Below are 21,708 nucleotides of genomic sequence, written 5' to 3'. Positions count from 1 at the left end.
ACGCATTAATACATTTGCAGTAGAGGGTTCGGCTGTGACTAGATCTACGAGGCGGAGCAGTGTGTAGACTGTTTACCTGAATAGATCTACGAAGAGGAGCAGTGTGTAGACTGTTTACCTGAATAGATCTACGAGGAGGAGCAGTGTGTAGACTGTTTACCTGAATAGATCTACGAGGAGGAGCAGTGTGTAGACTGGCAGTGCGACTGGTCGGACAGCTGTACAACAGCGCATCCTGCTGGCTGAGGGCTCCAAAATTCAACTTTGAATGAGACGACACGTACAATGCTTTGTTACATAACTTCTGAACTAGTTACAGAGCGAATTACTTGGATATAACTGGCTAGACAACTTTACTTAGTATGTGCAACTCGCATCCTGGCTATTACGTCGCTCAGCTGGCAAGCTGGCAGAGTTTCACGTCCGCTGCCAGACGTAGTAACTAGTACTTACCCGAAAATTAAAGTTGTCACTGAATCATGTTCTTTGGTTAGTATGGTAGATAATTTAAACACGTGTCCCACTCCCTATTTGGTCCTTGGTAAAAAAAAAAAAAAATGCTCCAATGTAAGTGTGTAGTGTTGACAGTATCATCTTCTTCTTCTTTTGGGTTTAACGGCAGCTTGTATCCTTGATGTTGCATTACTGCCATCTTCTGGAGTTACATAACTCTACAGTGTCCGGTTTGTCAGATTTTTCCTATCAGTCCCTAACAGTCTGACTAAAATGCCCGGCACCGCCATCAGATGGCGCTGTTGCGCGAATTAAGCATCATACCGTTAGCAAAAGCGAATACATTGTTGAAATCTTTAGTAAATGAAACATTCACGGCTGTGCTTTAGTTTATTTTTCCTTGAGTATGGAAGCTCTGGAATGTGTGAAATCTGCCGTCCATCGCAGTTGGCTGCTTTTTTTTATTTTTTATTTTTTTATTTTTTTATTTAACCTTTATTTATAGAGGTAAAACACACATTGAGCCCCTAGGGCTCATTTTCAAGTGTGACCTGTTCACACGCATACAACAACAACATCCACCACAAACAAATACAATACAAAACCTGGCCTACATAGTCTAAAACTAAACTAAAACTACAAAACCTAAAACTAGACAGCTAAAGAGCTAGGGACAGGGATGCAATGGGCAAAAGGGAGGGTCAACTCAATTGCAAGAACAAATCAATAGACTCGCACTGTATGCAGGGTGCGAAATAAGGGGGAGCTCGGGGAGCTATAGCTCCCCTAGTGGTGACATGAGCTCCCCTGGAAACATGGTTTGAGAAATTTTGGGGGAGCTCTAAAATATTCCAAATTGCGATGGATTTATTCCAAGTTGTGACGGATTTTACCTGGTGTAATATGATTTGTAGAGGCATACAATCTATTTTGATGTTGGTATTAGTTATATAAATGATATATAATAGCCTATATAGCCTACATATAGGCCTTTATTGGCTACAACTATGCGACAGTAACAGAGCGGGGTGCACTGACGCTGAACCCCTCATAGTGAGAAGTAGGTGGACAACGCGTGGTGCTGAAATAGCCGACATGCGGTGTGTGGTTTGCCAGCTCAGTAAATAATTCAAACTTAAAGTTTACTTATAGGCTATGTGAATGTGACTGCACCACACATGTGAACAGTAACAAAGCAAATGCAGTTTAATTTTATGAAAAACATTGACAACTAAATCGGCGCAAAAAAAAAAAAAAGCTGAATCCGCTTAGCCTATATGCTCCTGAAAAACATTTAATGACAGAGCAAACACGCTACATTACTAGGGATAATAATTACAATGAGCCATTCATTAAAAATAGAAAAAATAATATTAGGCTATTAAATCTCACTTAATGAGAAAACTGGCATCTCCCATCGGTCACTATTTGTTGGCTATCTGGTGATATGGACGTCTTTGAGTGTCTAGAAAAGCGCTATAAGTCTAATGTATTATTATTATTTATTATTATTATGGATGTCACTTTAATCCGGCAGTTCTCAAGGTTTTTATGCACCAATCGATTCCTTTAGTCCGTCTTTATCACATTCATTGACGAAAAGGACGACTCGCATGTATAGGTGGAAGGGAACATTCATTGTGAGCATGGAAGATGTGAGTCTCTCACAACGGCTTTGCATTGATGAAACCAGGTAGGATGAACGTATAGTTCACTGTCCATTCCTCTTTAAATGCCCTGTTTTCACCGTCAACTTTCCTCTTTAGACCTTTGGAGAGTGACATTATGTTTCTCTTGCTAGCTAGCAGGTTAAATGTTTAGCTAACTTCACCCGGCACGCAAACAACCAATCCAATAATAGTGTGACCTTCTAAGTCTGGGAGGAGGGGGGAATCATTATCAGAATAAACCTATGTTAAATAATTATTAGAATAAGTTAGGCTGCGCTACATCGTCAGTCCACACATTTATTATTCAAAACTATGAAAAAGGGTGAAACTACGTTGTTGAGAATCACAACACAAACTCGCTAGTCAAGCCAAAATACAGCAGCGAAATGGATTGGACTGCTACCTAGTTAACTAGAACACTACTTTACATTGTTAGCAGGCTCACAAAACAAGCCGTGTTAGTTGACTAGCGATGTGTCATTGATTTTCGACAACGCGGAAATGTATTAATATTTTTCGAAATATAAAAAAAAAAAAAAAAAGTCAAAGCATTAGAACGTAGAACGGAAAATCGCACGCGCGCTTTGCGCACGGAAAGCCACCGGCCCCGATTTGGCCTGAATTTCTTTTTCCATCAGGAGATTTTTTTTTTTTTTGCTTTAATCCCTGGGCTCCCCCGCACACCGTGATTTAATTCGCACACTGACTGTATGTCTCTCAGCAAGAGCTTGAAACTGGAAAGAGGGATCAGATGAGACAGTTTCAGACTCTGCTGTAAAGAATTCCAAGAGGAAGGTGCTGCAAATGAGAACGCCCTCTTGCCTTGGCTCAGTGCTACTGTTCAACTCCAGGCATTTTGTCTTTCTCTGGTTGCAGCACCTTTTTTAAGAACTAGGGACGGTGGGGCTGGTGGAGCTATAAGTAAAAGTGTTTTATATCAATACGTAGTTGGTACGAATTATGTTTCTCTTTGGTCACAGAAGGTGATCGCACTAAGAGAAGCTCTCCCTATACACTACGGGGAAACAGCATTGTAAAAAGTTTATGAATAATCAATCTTTCATCATTCACAGGTTTCTCCCTCACTCTCCTTTTATAGAGGGGCGCTTCATCATCATCATCATCATCATCATCATCATTTTGTGGGGGACAACATGTTTTCTATTAATTGAACCATTTTAAGTAATAGTTGACGATCCCTTAAGACACAGAACTCCAGACGCCATACTTTGTTTACAATATTGCTAAATGTTTAGCATTTAAATTGTTTATTCATTCATTCATTAATTTTTAGCTTTGAGAATCAGTGAACTTCGACACTGATCAGAAACTGCGCAACTCCGATGCTCGCGAACACGGCTGATGTTGGTTCATTCTCACCAGGCATGAGGTTGGACAGCTAAGCACATTCTTTATTTATTATTATCATTTAAGTGGTTGTTTATACGCACTGAAGATGGTGTGTTTCCACCAATGTTGATATTCCAGATAACTTTAAAATAAAGCCACACGTAGCAGATTGGATTATCTATATCTATTTTTATTTTTATTTTTTTACAGGCGCAATAAACGGGCCAACCTGGCCTATAATCACACTTCTGCAAGTTGTTGAACAACTCAGTGGTCAGAGGAGGCAGGTCTCCATGGATATGATAAACATCATCAACTGGATATAAAAACACACTTCAACACCCACCCAAACATATTTAAAGGTACGATGAATGAAGTCGCTTCATGACCAATGTCCATCTTCCCTGGAAGACTCTTAAAAAGCAGTAGCCATACAGCCTGTAAGCAGCGAGAACTAACGGGCTAGCTAAGTTAGCCAACTGGCTAGTTAGATACGCAGCGTTTTAGCTGCCTAGCGCAACTAGCTTAGCATGCCATAATGTATATGATGTCCTATTGGTGCCTCCTGTGCTGCCAGTACCATGAGTTGCGTTTAGCGAGTAACTTCACATTTTTAGTCAGTTACTGACCCATGACTTACTGGCAATAACTGTTTGCTTCACGGTAGCTAATTAAGTCACTTAGCATAGCTAGCTACTTGTGGTGTAGCCAAATGCCCATCTGGCCAACTACCTAGGGATTAGTCTAGTATTGGCCAGCTACCTAGGGATTAGTCTAGTATTGGCCAGCTACCTAGGATGAGTCTAGTATTGGCCAGCTACCTAGGGATTAGTCTAGTATTGGCCAGCTACCTAGGGATGAGTCTAGTATTGGCCAGCTACCTAGGGATGAGTCTAGTATTGGCCAGCTACCTAGGATTAGTCTAGTATTGGCCAGCTACCTGGGATTAGTCTAGTATTGGCCAGCTACCTGGGATGAGTCTAGTATTGGCTGACATCTGGCCAGCCTACCTAGGGATTAGTCTAGTATTGGCTGACATCTGGCCAGCTACCTAGGGATTAGTCTAGTATTAGGCTGGTTAGCTAATTAACAAAATAGGAAGATGTGCTGCAACGTGTCGGTTCTGTTCATCACATCATAGTTGCATTTGTCACGGTTTACACCCCTTAACAAACTTGTTCTGTGCCACACGTCTTTTGTTATGCCACGACTAATGCAGCCAGGCTGTCATGTTAGCTAACGTATCTGTTGCATGGCACTTAATATTAAGTGAACTTGTTAGCTCAGTTAAGAATCTGTAGTAGAGGCTATGGTGTACTATTACTAGCTATATATTAGCCATACGTATATTACTTAGATGAGAAGCTCAGTCATAACTATGGCTTGCTACATGTTAGCCGGATAGCATCCTACTCTATGCAAGTCTTGTGATGGAGTCGTTGTTGCAACTAAAACTCATAGGGAGCTTGTTCACTGCCCATACCAATACAAAAACAACAAACACAGTGCCCAATATTCTAAAGATGACGTTTGTTTGCTCTTGTCTTGTTTCATTGTTGCATTATTCAGGGTAGGGTTAATCCCTGGGAAAATGTCCAGACTCTACACATTCCGTTAGATCACAGCGACTAGTCATTCCCATATTAGTTCCAACTTTGCAGTAGCCTTTTTAATTAAGCACAGGGTCCTATCTAAGACGTTTGTTTAGACCATTAGTTGACCATAGGCTATGCAAAAATACATTTAACTTAGTAGTGCACATCATACCCTGCTCAGCCCTCTCAACCATCAACCTGGGCTTTTCTTTCACTTCAGTCTTGTTTACCTTCCTGTCAACATTAGATATTCAGGTAAACCTGCTACGTAATGATATCACACAGGTTTATATGGGCTGCCTCCATGATAGGCTATGTTGCAATATTTTACAGTCAACCTACAATGTTGCAATATTCTCTGAGCCGCTCATTGCAATGCTTCTATATTCTCAGCGGCTGCATTGATACAATGTTTAAATATTGGCAGAACGTTTCCCTTCCCTGGCAAACTGCTATAATGCAGAGGCAAACTAGAGCTGTATGGGCACACACATGATGAGGAAAATGGGGTTTCGCTGAACATGTTCAACAAAGAGATTCAAGTTTTATGAGGAAGTACTTTCCCACAGCACCTCATGCATTTTCAGTTGTGAGGTCATCGCTATATTGTTGGTTCAACAATAAGAGAAATCATGTCTTCGTTCATCCAAGTAATTATGATTTATTTTTTATATTGCAAAGACTTGACTACATGTCAAGGATGCTCAAATAGGGCGTTCACACCGGCAAAGAACCGCGCCAGTTCGCGTTCGCAAACCAAGTCTGGAACCGGACGGCGCGTTCAGACCGAAACTCAATTGGTTCGGGGCCTGAAAAGTTGGTTCGCAGCGGGAACCAGAAAATAGTGGTTCTCAAGCGCGAACCAAAACGTAGAACAGTCACGTCGTCAGTGGGTGTGTCATATTCAGTGGAGGCTCCTCCATAGAGGTGGAGGAGGCCTGGCCTCCCCAATAATTTGAGAGAAGAGAGAGAGATTTTAAAAAGCAATAATTATATTTTTTATTTTTTATTTATTTAACAAAAAAATTATTTTTATTTATTTATTAATATTATTTCCGTTTTGTTCATAAATATTTTCCATGGCTAAAACCCAATATTGCAATTGTAAAGCACCTACAGGCCAGAATCCCTATCCGTTTCTATTGAAGGAGGCCAGGCCTCCTGTCGAAAAGTCCAGGGCCTCCTGTCGGAAAGTGGTTTCTCATAGAAGTCAATGTAATGCAATTTTTTTCATGGCAATATGTGATTGGCCCATCACTGAAAATGGGTGGGAACTGGAGGCCTCTCCTCCGTTGTAGTACCTTTTTTCCGCCACACGCGTGTATGAGTGCTGTTCTGCAGGATAAATATTAGAAATGAGTCCAGGGCTGAATGATTGACATTTTGTTCGTCCAATCACATGAAGCCATTTTGAGAATTCGCCAGTCACTTCAGTCAAAGAAACACTCCATAGTGTCTACGAGTGTCCTATCAACTTGTCCTTTACAGGACACGTCTAGAACACCCATGGCTGTTATCCCTGAAAATAATAGCTCATTTGGCCAAATACTTTTGCTTAAAATGACCTCGGAAATCGGCGAGATTCTGGCGCGATTTATACATCGAATAGGTAGACAACATTTAGGATTTATTGAACAGTTTTATTTTTAATGTAGTCGATTTCGTTTTATTACAAGTCAATGTAATATTCTTCCATATCAAATGGAGTCCTGGAGAGAGTATGCCGCCCCTCAGCTAAACCAGTGGTGAGTTGAACTAATCAGATGTCTCTACCAGTGTTACACCACTAGTTCTCAGTAGTAATACCACTCCATTGCATGTCTGTGTTTCTCAGCAGATGAAGCCAGCTGGAACCAGTACTGTCCTCACAACATTAAACATTTTTATTTATTTATATTAAATATATTGAATAAAACTACATTTGATAAAGAAACTGTTACTTATCTTTTTTATATGCTAAACTTGATTAAATTGATGATTACATGTTGAAGCTGTAGAAGAAGAAGAATGAAAAATGTAGGCTAAACTAAATAGTTTTTTAACATAATTATCAAATTCCTGCCTTTTACACATGTTCACTGGGCATTTATATTACATCCAAATGTCATTTCTCAACTTAATTATCAGGCAGGCTCATAGACTTACAGCAATGTCATTTCTTCAGGCAGGCACATAGGCTAAGCTCTGCACAATGAATTCCATCAATCAGAACTTTCTGATTGTAGCTTACACTCCAAATAGTGTGCCTTTGTCCAGCACAAAGACAGATAAGAAGAACAGGGAACATTCCATCGCGAGTGAAGCGAGCAAGTGGAAAAAAATTGGCCTCCTCAATTCAGCCTCCACTGGTCATATTCTAGGCTGCAGAGACCAGCAAGGAGGAAGAAGACAAAATGTAATCTAATCTAAATCTAATCATTAGTGATCAAAAACAAATTCAAAAGTTTCATTATTCTCTCTATCTTCCTCACATGCTCAGCAAACACACACACACACGCGCACGGACATGCGCGGACGCGAATTTTGTAAGCCATTTCTATTCCAGTAACGGAGCAGCTGATTAGTAAGAGAACGCGTGTAGAAAGTGTCTTTTGTTTTGTTTCATCGAAAATTGTGTTTATTTCAGTGAAGTAGCTGCCATCTAGTTGTGACATTTTTGTTTATCCCGCCCCTTCATCACCCATCGTTGATGACGCGGATGGTTCTGGTTACACTGGTATGAACGCGGGCTCGTTCGCCAGACAGCACCAACGTTCGGAGGTTCCCGAACGCGAACCGGCACGGTTCTTTGCCGGTGTGAAAGCCCTAAAAGACGAGTAACAGCACAATCGCAGGTTTCTATCGTGACAAGTCCAGTGTTTCAGATGTTGGCTGAACTCATCCATTGCGCCCTCTCCTCTCGCCTCTCCTAGTGCTAATCTGATCATTGGGATTAGGAGACATCTGCATGGCCAGGCTCACGCCAGAACACCCTGACATTGGGCTGTGGGAGGAGCTCTCTCTGAGAACTAACACCTGGGCCACACCAGATACCTCTACCTCAGCAGCGCGTGTGCGTTTCATTTCGGCGTCCATGTCGACAGGTTAGAGCAGCTACACAGCCAACTTGATCCACGCGTCTCACGCTGTGTGGCTGCTATAACCTGTTAACATGGGCGCCAAAATGATGCACATGCACTGCTGAGGTAGAGGTATCTGGTGTGGCCCAGGCTTAAGCCCAATTTATACTTCTGCGTCGAATCTACGCCGTAGCCTACGTAAGGGCTCTCCCAATTTATACCGTAGTTCTGCGTTGGTCGGTCTGCGTCGCGTTGGTCGGTGTAAACGTATTTTTGTTATGTTTGTTGTAAAGAAAATGTCTATAATGCATTGAAAAGACAGTAAACTAAGATAATAAGATGGTTATCATAATTTTTCAAATCTTTATTAATAAGTAATTACAGAAAAAGTAAATGACATTTCTGTCATGACTTCCGCATTTACGAGAGTCGGAATGTGACTCTACCAAGCGGACCAATCGCAGTTCTTATAGATAAATTTACATTAAATATGTCTATCATGACGATTGGAAAGAAGCATGCAAAAGAATATTTAAGACAACACAATCAAAATTCTGGAAAGAATTTGCTTGGAAAATAAATATGAAGATCTTCCTATCACCGAAAATGTTGTCAAAATATAGGCCAACAGGCAATGAATGCTGGAGGAAATGTACGGAACGAGAAGCCAATCACACACACATTTTCTATACATGCCCTAAATTGAAAAGGTTTTGGGAGGCAGTTCAAGTAAAAATAAAAAATACATTTACCTTACAAAATCCTATACATCCAGTCAATATTATACTCGGCCTTATTCCATTAGATATATACAGAGAGGGAGATAAATATTTGTACACCATATTACGTATCGCGGCTTTAAAGCAAATCACACGTAAATGGTTGGACTTAAACCCACCATCTGTTAATAATTGGAAAAAAACTGTTGAAGAGATAAAAGAAATGGAAAGAATTACTTGTAAAGTGGGAGGCTGTGAAGAGCAATTCACTATGAACTGGAGTAAATGGACCGAATGAATGAGTAGGAAGAAAGCCCCCCCCCCCCCTCCCGGATCCCACCCCTCCCACCCCCATCCCTTTGTCTCTTACTTTTCTATTTCTATCCTTATAATTTCTCTCTTCTTTTTCTATATTTTCTCTCTAGTTTCTATTCTTTATTTTTTATTTCTTGTTCTCTTTATAAAAATAAAAAATAAATGATGCAGGATGAACAAGTGGAGAAAACGTGTAAACGTGTAAAGCGCTCTGGCACTCTGAGCGAATTTACGAACTATGAATGAACTACTCTATAACGAACTACGAGAGACTGAAATAGCCTCAGTGAGAATGAGGCGCGGCATCGCTTTGCTTGTAATACTTTTTTTTTATTAGGGATTTTAGGAGGAATTAATATTTTGCAGATATTAATACATATTGATTTCTTTTTTTGTTTTGACTTGTCCATCGGACAACTGCAGGAGGAAGTCCACTTGTCCGAACATAAAATGTACTTGTCCCGTCAAGCGGTCGGACAAGCCTTAATGTCGAGCCCTGCAGCGATTTTTTTTTGTTATGCTTGATGTAAATAAAAGTTCTATGATGCATTGAAATGACGTTAAACTAAGATAATACGATGGTTATAATGATTTTTCAAATCTTTATTAATAAGTAATTACAGAAAAAGTAAATGACATTTCTGTCATGGCTTCCGCATTTTGGCCTACGAGAGAGTCGGAATCATGTCGGAATCATGTGCTACCAAGCGGACCAATCACATTGCTTACGGTCTGCGTAGGCACTGCCGCGTAGTTACATTTTTGGAGAGGTGCGCGTCAACCTACGGCGTAGGCTGCGGGCCTACGCAAGCTACGACGTAGGCTACGCCGTAGATTTTACGCAGAAGTATAAATTGGGCTTTAAGGGCTATTAGTTTAGGGGGAAAGAAATATTTGAAAAACGTTTGTCTAATTAGGCTGGATGTGCTTAAGAGCATAGTGATGAAGAACCTATCCCCCTCTCTCTTGCCCAGTATCTCTCTTTGTCGATCAGCCATGGCTGATGTACTCTCCCCACCCCTTTAAAAAAATTTAAAAATCTTTATGTATCTTCACTGTCTTTGCCGTTCTCATGTATTGTATGTATTGTTTTATGTTGACCATGAGTATTTCTGTTTATATGTTTGTTTTTAATCTTGCCGGGGCCTCTTGGCCAGATCGTCATTGAAAATGAGAATTTGTTCTCAACTGATTTTATCTGGTTAAATAAAGGTAAAAAAAGCAACAACAACAACAACTCTAAAATCTAGCTGTGTAGCCTGTCTCTCACAGATGTCCCTCTCTCTCTGTCAGGGGCCGTGCGGAGCGGTGAGCGACCATGATGGGTGACGCAGAGCTGGAGCCGCCGCCGGCTCACCCCGAGGAACCGCAGCAGAGCTCCCCCTCCACAGCCTCCTCCTCTGTGTCCATCTCCTCCTCTCCCTCCCTCTCTCTGCCCTCCTCCTCTCCCTCCCTCTCTCTGCCCTCCTCCTCTCCCTCCCTCTCTCTTCCCTCCTCCCCTTCGTCGTGCGGCCCCCGTCACCAGGGGCTGCGGCGGCCCCCAAGCCCCGCCTCCAACGAGGGCTCAGCCCCCCCCAGCCCGCCCCTCAACATCATCTCCCAGGGCCCCGCCGCCCCCAGCCCGCCCCTGGACATCATCTCCGAGGGCGTGGGGGAGCTGAACCTGGTCATCGACCCGGAGATGGCGCTGAAGGCCTGCCAGGACGTGCTGCAGAAGGTCAAGCTGCTCAAGGGCGAAGGCCAGGGGGGCGACAGCAGCCCTGCGGACCACGCGCTGGTCAACGGGACCTCGCATGCTGAGCCAGCCGACGCCACCCAAGGAGGCGGAGTCGGGGGGATCGTCAAGCCCCCGAAAATCGCGGAGGAAGAGGACCCGGTTGCCCCGCCGGACTCGGTGAAGAGTGCCAGGCAGCGCCAACGCCACAACCCTTCCAAGCAGTCGTGGCTCCTGCGGCTGTTCGAGTCCAAGCTCTTCGACGTGTCCATGGCCATCTCCTACCTGCACAGCTCCAAGGAGCCTGGCGTGCAGGCCTACATCGGCAACCGCCTCTTCAGCTTCCGACACGAGGAGGTGGACTTCTACCTGCCGCAGCTGCTCAACATGTACATCCACATGGACGAGGACGTGGGCGACGCCATCAAGCCCTACGTGGTGGGTGGCCCGGGGCAGAGTTCCACCACTAATGCCTATGGCCCATACCGTGTTAGACACACTTGTAGGAAAGGGTTGGATAGGTATAAAACACACACCTCTCTGGCTATGTGGAATACCTATCCAGTTGTGTTAGATAAGATGGGGCTCAGTTTCAAGTGTTGAAGGGAGAGGAGCTGGGGATTGATTTGAATTTGTAAATACTTAAGTTTTAATCATATTTATATTAATAATTTCTTAAATGTATAAAGCACTTTTCATTATACAAGAATTATGTAATTCATGAGTGCATAAAATAAAACAATATATATATATATATATATATATATATATATATATATATATAAATAAAGCAAAACGTATACAGTGCTTTGTATAAATAATGGGATAGTGAAAAACATTCCAACTCTACATTCCAAAAGTTTCAATTGAAATCAAACAGTTACTGTGAGCTTAAAGACATTCTCAGCTTTTATTTGATGGTCTTTGTGTACATATTGGCTTTACCATTCAGAAACGCTTTTTTATGCATTAGTCCCCCTATTTCAGAGCACCCAAAATGAATGGGACAATTAGCTTGACGGGTGTTTCTGGTAAGTCAGGTGTCACATCATGTGTGCAGGCACAAGAGAGCTGTCAATGTCTAGTGTTGATTCTAGGCTTTGTGTTTGCCTTTGGAGTCTGCTATTGCAGGGTTCCCACGGGTCCTTGAAATCCTTGAAAGTTTGTGAATTTGCGGGAAAAAAAGTTTTCTTAAAAGTTTTTGAAAAATAGACATGGGTCATTGAAAGTGCTTGAATTCTCCCCTCTCTCTCTCTCTCTCTCTCTCTCTCTCTCTCTCTCTCTCTCTCTCTCTCTCTCTCTAAAAAATATATATATTCCAAAATGTTTTCCTCCTCTCTGTATTGCTTAACTTTACACATATTTCACAATATATTGTTTTGCTGTGTTGTGGTAGAGAAGGCAAGAGACAATCTAGTGTTCACACATTCAAGCCTCTCTTTTAAATTGTTGTCTGTGAGAGGATAGTTCCTAATATAAATTCTCATCTAGATCTGTCTCAAACTATGCCGTGTTGGGTCCTTGAATTTGAGGGAATTGAGTCTTGAAAGTCCTTGAAAGGTGCTTGAATTTGATGTTTCAGAAGGTGTGGGAACCCTGTGTCTGTCAACACGAGGAACAAAGCTGTATAACTCAGCGTTGTTTGCCCACCCCCCAGGTGCACCGGTGCCGCCAGAGCATCTCCTTCTCGCTGCAGTGCGCCTGGCTGCTGGGCGCCTACTCCTCCGACATGCACATCTCCACGCAGCGCCACTCCCGCGGCACCAAGCTCCGCAAGCTCATCCTCTCGGACGAGCTGAAGCCGGCCGGCGCCCGCGCCCGTAGAGACCACCCCCTGGTGCTGGCCCCCTTCTGCCCCGCCCTGCCCGCGGCGCAGGGGAGTCTGCACGTGCACGGGCTGGGCGGCGAACACGGACTGTCGCCCTCCAAGCGCACCCACCAGCGCTCCAAGTCGGACGCCACGGTCGGCATCAGCCTGAGCAGCAACCTGAAGAGGACGGCCAGCAACCCCAAGGTGGAGAGCAGCCAGGACGAGGTGAGTGGAACCCTAAACCTAACCCCGAGACCTCTACTACCCCCCTGAGACCTCTACTAAATCAAATCAAATCAAATGTTATTTGTATAGCGCACCCTTACAAGATGCAACTCAATGCGCTTCACATACTGACAGAGCCGCAAGCAGGCAAAAGTAAAAACCTGTACACTATGTAGCCAGGAAAGTTCCCTTGCAGCTCTCTACTCATAGAGCGACTACTAACCAGTTTGCCTACCAGCACCGAGCGGTGATCTCAGGACAGGTGTGATGTGCACTCTTCGTTTGGTCCTAGTAAGGACACGAGCAGCAGCATTCTGAACCATTTGCAGTCTACTAATAATTTTTGGGGGGAGACCTGTCAGGAGAGCATTACAGTAATCTAGCCTGCTAGTAACAAACGCATGCATTAGTTTTTCAGTGTCTGGGAGAGAAAGGATTGTACCTTAGTGATGTTTCTTAAATGATAAAAGGATGTTTTAATAGTATTATTAATATGGGTTTCAAAATGTTGATCTGGGTCAATTATGACACCTAGATTCCTAGCCTGACACTTAGCGTTAAGAGCTAGTGTTTTCAAATGTGCAGATAATTTCTCTCTCCCAGTTTTCTCGCCAATGATCAATACCTCAGTTTTTTCCTGATTGAGTTGGAGAAAATGTTGTGTCATCCAAATATTAATATCAGCAATACAATCTATCAGGTGGTCAACCATCTCGTAGTCGTTGGGAGTTACTGAGATATAAAGCTGAGTGTCGTCAGCATAGCTATGGTAGTTAACGCTATGCCTCTTGATGACAGAACTGAGGGGTAGCATGTATAGGCTAAAAAGCAACAGTCCTAAAATGGACCCCTGGGGAACTCCACAGGTTGCGCTATAGTATTTTGACTTATGGTCACCAAGGGCTACAAAGTAGTCTCGGTCAGCCAGGTAAGTCCTGAACCAGTTTAAGACCGGACCAGAGAGGCCAACCCAGTTTTCAAGTCTCTCAATAAGTATGTAATGGTCTACCGTATCAAAGGCTGCACTTAAGTCTAAGAGTACAAGAATCAAGAGTCTGCATTAATCCTAAGGTCATTAGTTACCTTAAGCAAAGCAGTTTCTGTGCTGTGGTATGATCGGAAGCCTGACTGAAGTGGGTCATATCTATTATTTAAGACTAGAAATTCATGAAGCTGTTTGTACTCTGCTTTTTCTTGAATTTTGCTTAGAAAAGTGAGATTGGATATTGGTCTACAGTTTTTTGGGTCAAAAGGATCTAAGTTACTTTTCTTCAGGGTGGGTCTAGCCAGGGAAGTTTTAAGCGCTGCTGGAAAAATCCCTTTAAGTAGGGAGTGATTTACAATGCCTAGTATGTCATCAGACACAGATTCGAAAATGTCCTTAAAAAAGGTGGTAGGTGGTCAAGAGGACACGTAGACGGTTTAAGCTGTGACACAATTTTGCCTAATGTTTCAGTACTAATCATGGTGAACAGCTCATAGTCATGTTCTGTGGTGTGGTATCTTATCCCTGAAGTGGGCTGCAAATTCCTCGCATTTGGTGACAGAGGCTGCGCCATCTAGTGTTCTAGGAGCAGGGTTTACAAGGCAATCAATTGTCGAGAACAAGACCCTGGGGTTATTCTTGTTTGTAGATATTATATTTGAGAAGTGATTTTTTTCCTAGCATTTCGCATTGCCAAGTTAAAGGCAGATAGATGTTCTTTAAAAATATTCTGATCAACCTGTAATTTGCTCTTTCTCCATCTGCGCTCAGCTTTCCTACATGTTCTCTTAAGGAGATTAATTTCACTGTTTCTCCATGGTGCTCTCATCTTGGCTCCAACCTTTTTTAGTTTGGTAGGTGCCAGGGAGTCTAGGGCCATTTTTACTTTATTGTTAAAGGTAGTTACTAAGTCATTATCATATGAAGTGGGAGTTATGTGATCACTGTTCATTAAAGCTTTGAAATTCTCAGCCACTGCAGGGGTAATATAACGTTTTTTAACAACACGTTCAGCATTTTTTCAGCTTTACGTGTTACAATGGTAAGGAAAATACAGAAGTGGTCAGAGAGGGCCACGTCGCTGATACCTGATATTGAGACCTCGAGATCCTTTGTAATCACAAGATCAAGGGCAGTGTTTCCTCCAGGAATTTCCACATTAGTGGCGGTAAGGCCAATCCTCGCGCGCTTTAACAACGACGTAATTTCACCAAAAACTAGAGGGAGCGTGGCAAGAAAATCTAAAAATAAATAGCGGTTAAACCATTAAAGCCGAGCGGCGATGTTTTATATAGCAGGTGATCAAATACCAAGATACCCTGAAAATGGTCGGGGCCGACAATTGTAAATGTTGTATGTGTTCAATATTTACGACCAAAACTCCTTATGTGTGTGGGCAACTCCCAACTCCCGACTAGGGTTGCCAGATGGGCTCGGGTTTTAGACTGTGGTTAGGGTGGAAAATGTCAATCCCATCTGGCAACCCTGTTCGTGAGTCCGATTGTGACGTGGATGGAATGTAGCCAATCAAGAAACAGTGTTTCCTCCAGGAATTTTCATATTAGTGGCGGGGTGTTTATTATTTGCGCGCGCCGCGCGTAGCGAATAATAGAGGGTGGCCACATTAAAAAGGAAAAAAAATCACGCAGGTGATTTTATATAGAAGGTGATCAAATACCAAGATATCCTACAGCAGCAGCAGAACATGCGGAACGCGGATACAGTAGGACTACATAGGTTACCGTATAATATACATGTGACTGACAGATACGCCCAGCACACACAGAAAGATCATCAGCTCATCGAATATGAAGTACACGAGAGATAATCAGCTCATTGGTGTGTGAATGTGTGTGTGAATGGGTGAATGAGAGGCCATTGTAAAGCTCTTTGGAATAAGGCGCTATATAAGTGTAATCCATTTATCGCTTCACTGTTATGTGACCCAGATAATGTAATAACACAGCAACCTATGAAGTAAACCATGCCTCTTTATTATCATAAAATGTATTTTGTCACCCTTCACTTTCTTTTACAAATTTGGAATGGCAGTTTTAGAGATGCAAGTCTTACTAGGCAACTCGTATTGGCCATCAAAAGAGTACAGCATGTCTTTAAATGCTGGCTTCTCCACTGTATTAAAAACGAATTCAATAATGCATTAAGCACTTTGAGCTGCAACATTTGCAGGAAAAGTGCTATACACTATAAAGTTGTTATTATTATTATTATTATTGAATGGCCGCATTTCTTTCGCGATGTAACGCATCACTTTGTCTGTGAGCGTGCACCATTTGGAACTGTCCCGCTTAGGCCTATACTTTGTGCATCTGCTTAACGACTCAGCAAGACCCAGTTGCCGGGAGGGACCAGGGACTGCAGCGGCACTGAGCGATTTGTTGATGACTGCAAATTGGGTGGGATAGTTACTTTTGTTTCAAATTAGTTGTGTTAGCAGTTTTTACAGATATATTTTTTTTTTTATTTATTTTTTTTTTTTTTACAAATCTGGCAAATCGGCTCATCCAAATTTGCAGGTTCTCCCCTCTGATTTGGCTTGAATCCAAAGTGATTCCATAAGGGTGCAGTCGTGTTCCTTTTTTCAACAAGCTCCATCTCTCTACCATGTAGGCTACTGTGTTTGCCGAATCCGGTGTGGACTTTTAGCGCTCGAAAGCCGATTTGATGTAGGCTACTGCATGCAGGGTGTCTTCTGATATGATAGCTACTGTTCTATCTCACTACATACGCATCCATCCATTGGAAACGTGTTTGATGGATGCAAACAAAAGTAGGATCCTGAATATGAACTGAAACTTTGAAATGCTTTGACCGCGGTTAAGAGAAAAAAAACGAGATCACGTCAAATAATCGCCATTAGACGATTATTTCATAATTGTTACAGGCCTACCCACTGTATACTTCTACTAAGTCAGTCATCTCCCCCACTGCCTGCTAGCCTTAGGGAGTCTTGACTAATGGCGCTTTTCCATTGACCAGACCGGTACAGCACGCATTTGTATCCTAACCGTACCGTAGACATCATTGACAAATATCCTGTTCTCAGTGACCAGAAAAACAAACAAACAAGAGCCAAACAACAACATCCTCCATTGTTGACTGGCCATGTCAATCTTCAGATTTAAATCCAATTTAACATGCATTTCATTGGCTGAAGATGCTTTTTGCATTTCATTTCCTCAAAACAAACAACCACCGAAGATAGGCGCAGCACAAGCTTGGTATTGATATAATGCAACCAGGCACCAACGCAAGGGGGATTAAACTGAGGACCTAGTTTGATTTATGTGACATTAATAGTCACCAGCAAACTGGCAGCATGGCTTGGCCTACTCATTTATCGTCTGTGTCAACCAGTGTTCCTCACTATGGGTAGTTGTTCATGGGTTTGTCAGTTTTAGCTTGACTCCACATTATGTTAGGATAGGGCTGTCTCAGTCCATACCAAGAAGGCATTAAAAGCATGGTGCCACAATGATGCTCTTCAGTGTTGAAAATTGTCCATATTCTTGTCCTGCCTTTCCCCCTTCACCCCTCCCCTACTTTGCTCCTTACCCCTCCTCACATTTCCCAGGAACTGAGCTCCAGCTCTGAAAGTCTTGAGTTTGTGACTGGTACAGTAAGTTTACTGCCTCTATCATGATGGTTACTTGCGGTGCATTATGGGATATTATTGGCTCTGTCCATTCGCAGCCAGGGGATTTAGTCTTTGATGTTGGTAAGAGGTTATAAGCATGTATATCTCAAAATTCAACTTTGGCAGCTCTGCCCATCATTGGCTTTTTGATCAAAATCTAATATGACAAATCCTATGAGTGTCCTATTTGAAGTGATGATGCATGCTTACAAACTCTCCACTCAAGGGAAAATGTTTTTTGGAATAAAAACTATCTGTGTTGCATCAATTATCTGGTTTGGCGGGTCCCTGGCTTATCTGAACTTAAAGAACTTACTCCTCTCAAATCTGAACAACTCTGTGATGAATGATTAAGGCTCAAATGCCCTTGGTTTCCAAGCTCAAATTAATGATTTGTTTTTGACTTTGTCATCTTACCTGAAAAGTCAAAAGCCATGTTTTCAAATTAATTGTGTGGTGTTTGTGTCAAGGTTGTCGCTAAACAGTTCATCAACTTTCAAAAGGCAATTTGTTTATTGGCTAAACTCAATTATGCTAATACGGAACTGAATCATTTTACTGGAAACCCGACACAAACAGACAAGCAGCTCTAGGCTGACCATCTTGCTGCTCTTCCATAATTGGACATTTAATATTTTTTTATTAGTAATTATCTTGAGTAGCCCACTTTCAGGGTCCCTAAGGTGTGGGCTGTGTTGGGAATGGAAATGGTAGAAAGGAACAGACTTGGTTCCAGCAAACATTTGGTTAATTAATTAATTGCAGTTTGACAATGTTTCCCATCTCACCGTTATTAAGAATTCTCCCAGGTCATTGTTTCCATTCATCCTTTCAAAATAGTTTTGTCATGGTTCCCTTACTAACTGATGTTTCTTATAACAGATTTAGATGACTCACTCTCAAGCTCTTGTACTGTGTAAGTCACATGGTGGTAGTATTCAGCTTTAGCAGGCATTATCATCCTATCCCAGACGACTAGATCCCCCAGGCACAGTGATGACCTGTTGAAGTTCGGGTAAGGCCTATAACTATACAACAACAATGCATTTTGAATCCTTTGCTCACGTGTCCACCCGCCTCCTTCCCTGCAGCCTGTGCGTCTGACTCCCCAGAGGGAGTTCATCAAGTCCCTGATGGGCATCGGGAAGCGCCTGGCCACGCTGCCCACCAAGGAGCAGAAGACCCAGAGGCTGATCTCAGAGCTGTCGCTGCTCAACCACAAGCTGCCGGCCCGCGTCTGGCTGCCCACCGCCGCCTTCAACCACCACGTGGTCCGAGTTCCCCACACACAGGCCGTGGTGCTCAACTCCAAAGACAAGGTGTGGAGAGGGCTGCGCAAACACACACACACACATATATATATGCTTCATTTCTGAATCTACCTATATAAATAAGCACACCGTATACACAGATTACACACAAACAGTGTTTTATGCTGAACTGAAGGGAGATCCCCCACTCTCAAACCATGCATTCATCCTCCAGTACATTATGGCTCTGCCTGAGAGATTTTGTCTGTAGAAATAATGGTTGTTTACTCGAAAAAGCACCCTGTGAGAGATGTTACAAGATAACTACTCTTCCCGTCTTATCTGTCTGTCTGTGTGACAACCGTTCACTCTACGTATGCTATCTGTCTGTCTGTGTGACAACCATTCACTCTACGTATGCTATCTGTCTGTCTGTGTGACAACCGTTCGCTCTACGTATGCTATCTGTCTGTCTGTGTGACAACCATTCACTCTACGTATGCTATCTGTCTGTCTGTGTGACAACCGTTTACTCTACGTATGCTATCTGTCTGTCTGTGTGACAATCATTCATTCTACGTATGCTATCTGTCTGTCTGTGTGACAACCATTCACTCTACGTATGCTATCTGTCTGTCTGTGTGACAACCATTCACTCTACATATGCTATTTGTCTGTCTGTGTGACAACCATTCACTCTACGTATGCTATCTGTCTGTCTGTGTGAAAACCATTCACTCTACATATGCTATCTGTCTGTCTGTGTGACAACCATTCACTCTACGTATGCTATCTGTCTGTCTGTGTGACAACCATTCACTCTACGTATGCTATCTGTCTGTCTGTGACAACCATTCACTCTACGTATGCCCCCTGACCAGGCACCGTACCTAATCTACGTGGAAGTTCTGGAGTGCGAGAACGTTGAGACGTCCAACGTTCCGGTGCGGATCCCGGAGACGCGGATCCGGAGCACGCGGTCGGTGGAGAACCTGCCGGACTGCGGCATCACGGCGGAGCAGCGCGCCGGGAGCTTCTCCACAGTCCCCAACTACGACAACGACGACGAGGCCTGGTCTGTAGACGACATCGGGGAACTCCAGGTGGAGGTGAGACTTAATAATAATAATAATAATAATAATAATAATAATAATAATAATTCATTGTATTTATAGAGCGCTTTTCCGAGGCTCAAAGACGCTGACAATATGGGAAAAGAGTCAATGAACGGGGAACACAACAATGTACAGGGGGGGAGGGGGGTGGCAGGGTTAGGGGAGATGGTTAGGGGTAGGGGAGGTTCTATGCATGGGAGAACAGGTAGGTTTTGAGGTGGGATTTAAAAGTGGAGAGTGAGGGTGAGTCTCTTGTGGTTGAGGGAGAGAGTTCCAGAGGCGGGGTGCAGCACGTGAAAAGTTTGATGTATCACTCGAAAGACGGTACGTTCATTGAAACGGATCAAAGACACTCCCAGTTAAAAGGTAGAACCGGAGATGTGACCTTACAAGGGTCGGGGGGAAAGCGGGACGCGACTTCGGAGATGCTTCGGAGGCATTTGCGCATAAGCAAACGGCAACGCGTGGTGACAGAGGGATGACCGGTGATGGCTGGGATGACGAAACAAATATTTTTTTCTTACACGTCACACTGCTACGTGTGGTTCAAACCACCATAAGGGGGTTTAGAATCAGATTGTTTTTCCCCGCGGTGGCGCAGCGGTCTAAGCATCAGCCTCTGGTGCAAGCTGCCCACCGGGGACTGGGATCGAATCCCGGTCTCGCCAGACCCGGATATGGCCGGGGCCCACAGGGAGCGGCATATTGAGCGGCCGCTCCCAAGGGGGGTATAGGACTATTTCCGGACAAGGATCCGTCGCGCAACACCGCCCCCGGGGTGCCGGAATAACGGTGTCGGGCTCGAGAAGCCAGACAGCTAGTCTGCCTGGCTTTCTCCTCTGGGCTGCCGGCCACGGGGTCGTGCGGCGGATCCTACGCAATAGGCAGGGGATAATTGGATACTAGGTTGGGTGCAATTGGATACTAAATTGGGTGAAAAAGGGATAAAATCAGAAGAAAAAAAAAGAATCTGATTGTTTTGAGCAGTCTTTTATTTCAGGTCAATGTCTGAGCTGTTTCTCTCTCTTCCCTTCCCCAAGCTCCCGGAGGTCCATACCAACAGCTGTGACAACATCTCCCAGTTCTCAGTCGACAGCATCACCAGCCTGGAGAGCAAGGAACCCATCTTCATCGCCGCTGGGGACATCAGGTACAGAGGGCGAGCGTTGGGCAGGCTTGTTTGGAAAGGCCTTGCTTTTAGTGGGCTAACGACTAGGGGTGTAAATCACCAGCTTCATCACGATACGATATTATATCGATTTGTTTGTATGACGATACAATGTTTGACGATATCACAATGTCAGTCACGATACGATTTCGATTCGATTCGATTCAAGATCGATATGACGATATGATCGATATGACGCAATATCATATGCCAATCTAACACAATTATCAACTCACAAAAACAACTAGAATATGATTTGACCATTTTATTTGTGAGCTCTTCCAGGTATCCAGCATTTAAATCATATTGTATTATACAGTATTCTTCTGTTACAAAAAGAAAAATAGACCCGTTCACTAGTCTCACAAACAAGAGATATTCAGCTTTAAAACATTAATGTCCTATGAAACAAAACTGCGCGGCCAAGCGATGTCCCCCAGACAGGCGAAGGCGCTGTCCAATCCAGTTGAGAAACTGGACGGGGGCGGGGTGAGCGCGGCCGCTGCAGCGAATGGAATTCCAAAACAAGCGCACCTCAAGCTAAAAAGCGAAAGACAGGACTTTCCTCGTGACTTTTTTAGACGGATTTGGTAGAGGCAACTCATATATAATGGTGACAGTC

At 43.3% G+C, this 21,708-nt stretch overlaps 1 protein-coding gene across 1 annotated transcript in view; it reads left to right on the top strand.

Annotated features, from left to right (window-relative positions):
• Window positions 1-3,756: 3,756 nt before the first annotated feature.
• Window positions 3,757-21,708, top strand: part of pi4kb (phosphatidylinositol 4-kinase, catalytic, beta) — a 44,454-nt gene continuing 26,502 nt past the window's right edge. Inside the window, exons 1-7 of the mRNA XM_080540083.1 lie at window positions 3,757-3,835; window positions 10,455-11,313; window positions 12,533-12,910; window positions 17,491-17,535; window positions 18,645-18,872; window positions 19,685-19,912; window positions 20,959-21,068. Coding sequence (XP_080396209.1) covers window positions 10,480-11,313; window positions 12,533-12,910; window positions 17,491-17,535; window positions 18,645-18,872; window positions 19,685-19,912; window positions 20,959-21,068 — 1,823 coding nt within the window. The 5' untranslated portion in view covers window positions 3,757-3,835; window positions 10,455-10,479. The remainder of the gene's footprint in view (window positions 3,836-10,454; window positions 11,314-12,532; window positions 12,911-17,490; window positions 17,536-18,644; window positions 18,873-19,684; window positions 19,913-20,958; window positions 21,069-21,708) is intronic.

This window comes from Nansenia antarctica (assembly GCF_963989245.1).
Source record: "Nansenia antarctica genome assembly, chromosome: 10".
NCBI lineage: Eukaryota > Metazoa > Chordata > Actinopteri > Argentiniformes > Microstomatidae > Nansenia > Nansenia antarctica.
The sequence above is the reverse complement of the archived record's forward strand: the minus strand, read 5'-3'. Positions and strand labels throughout refer to the sequence as shown.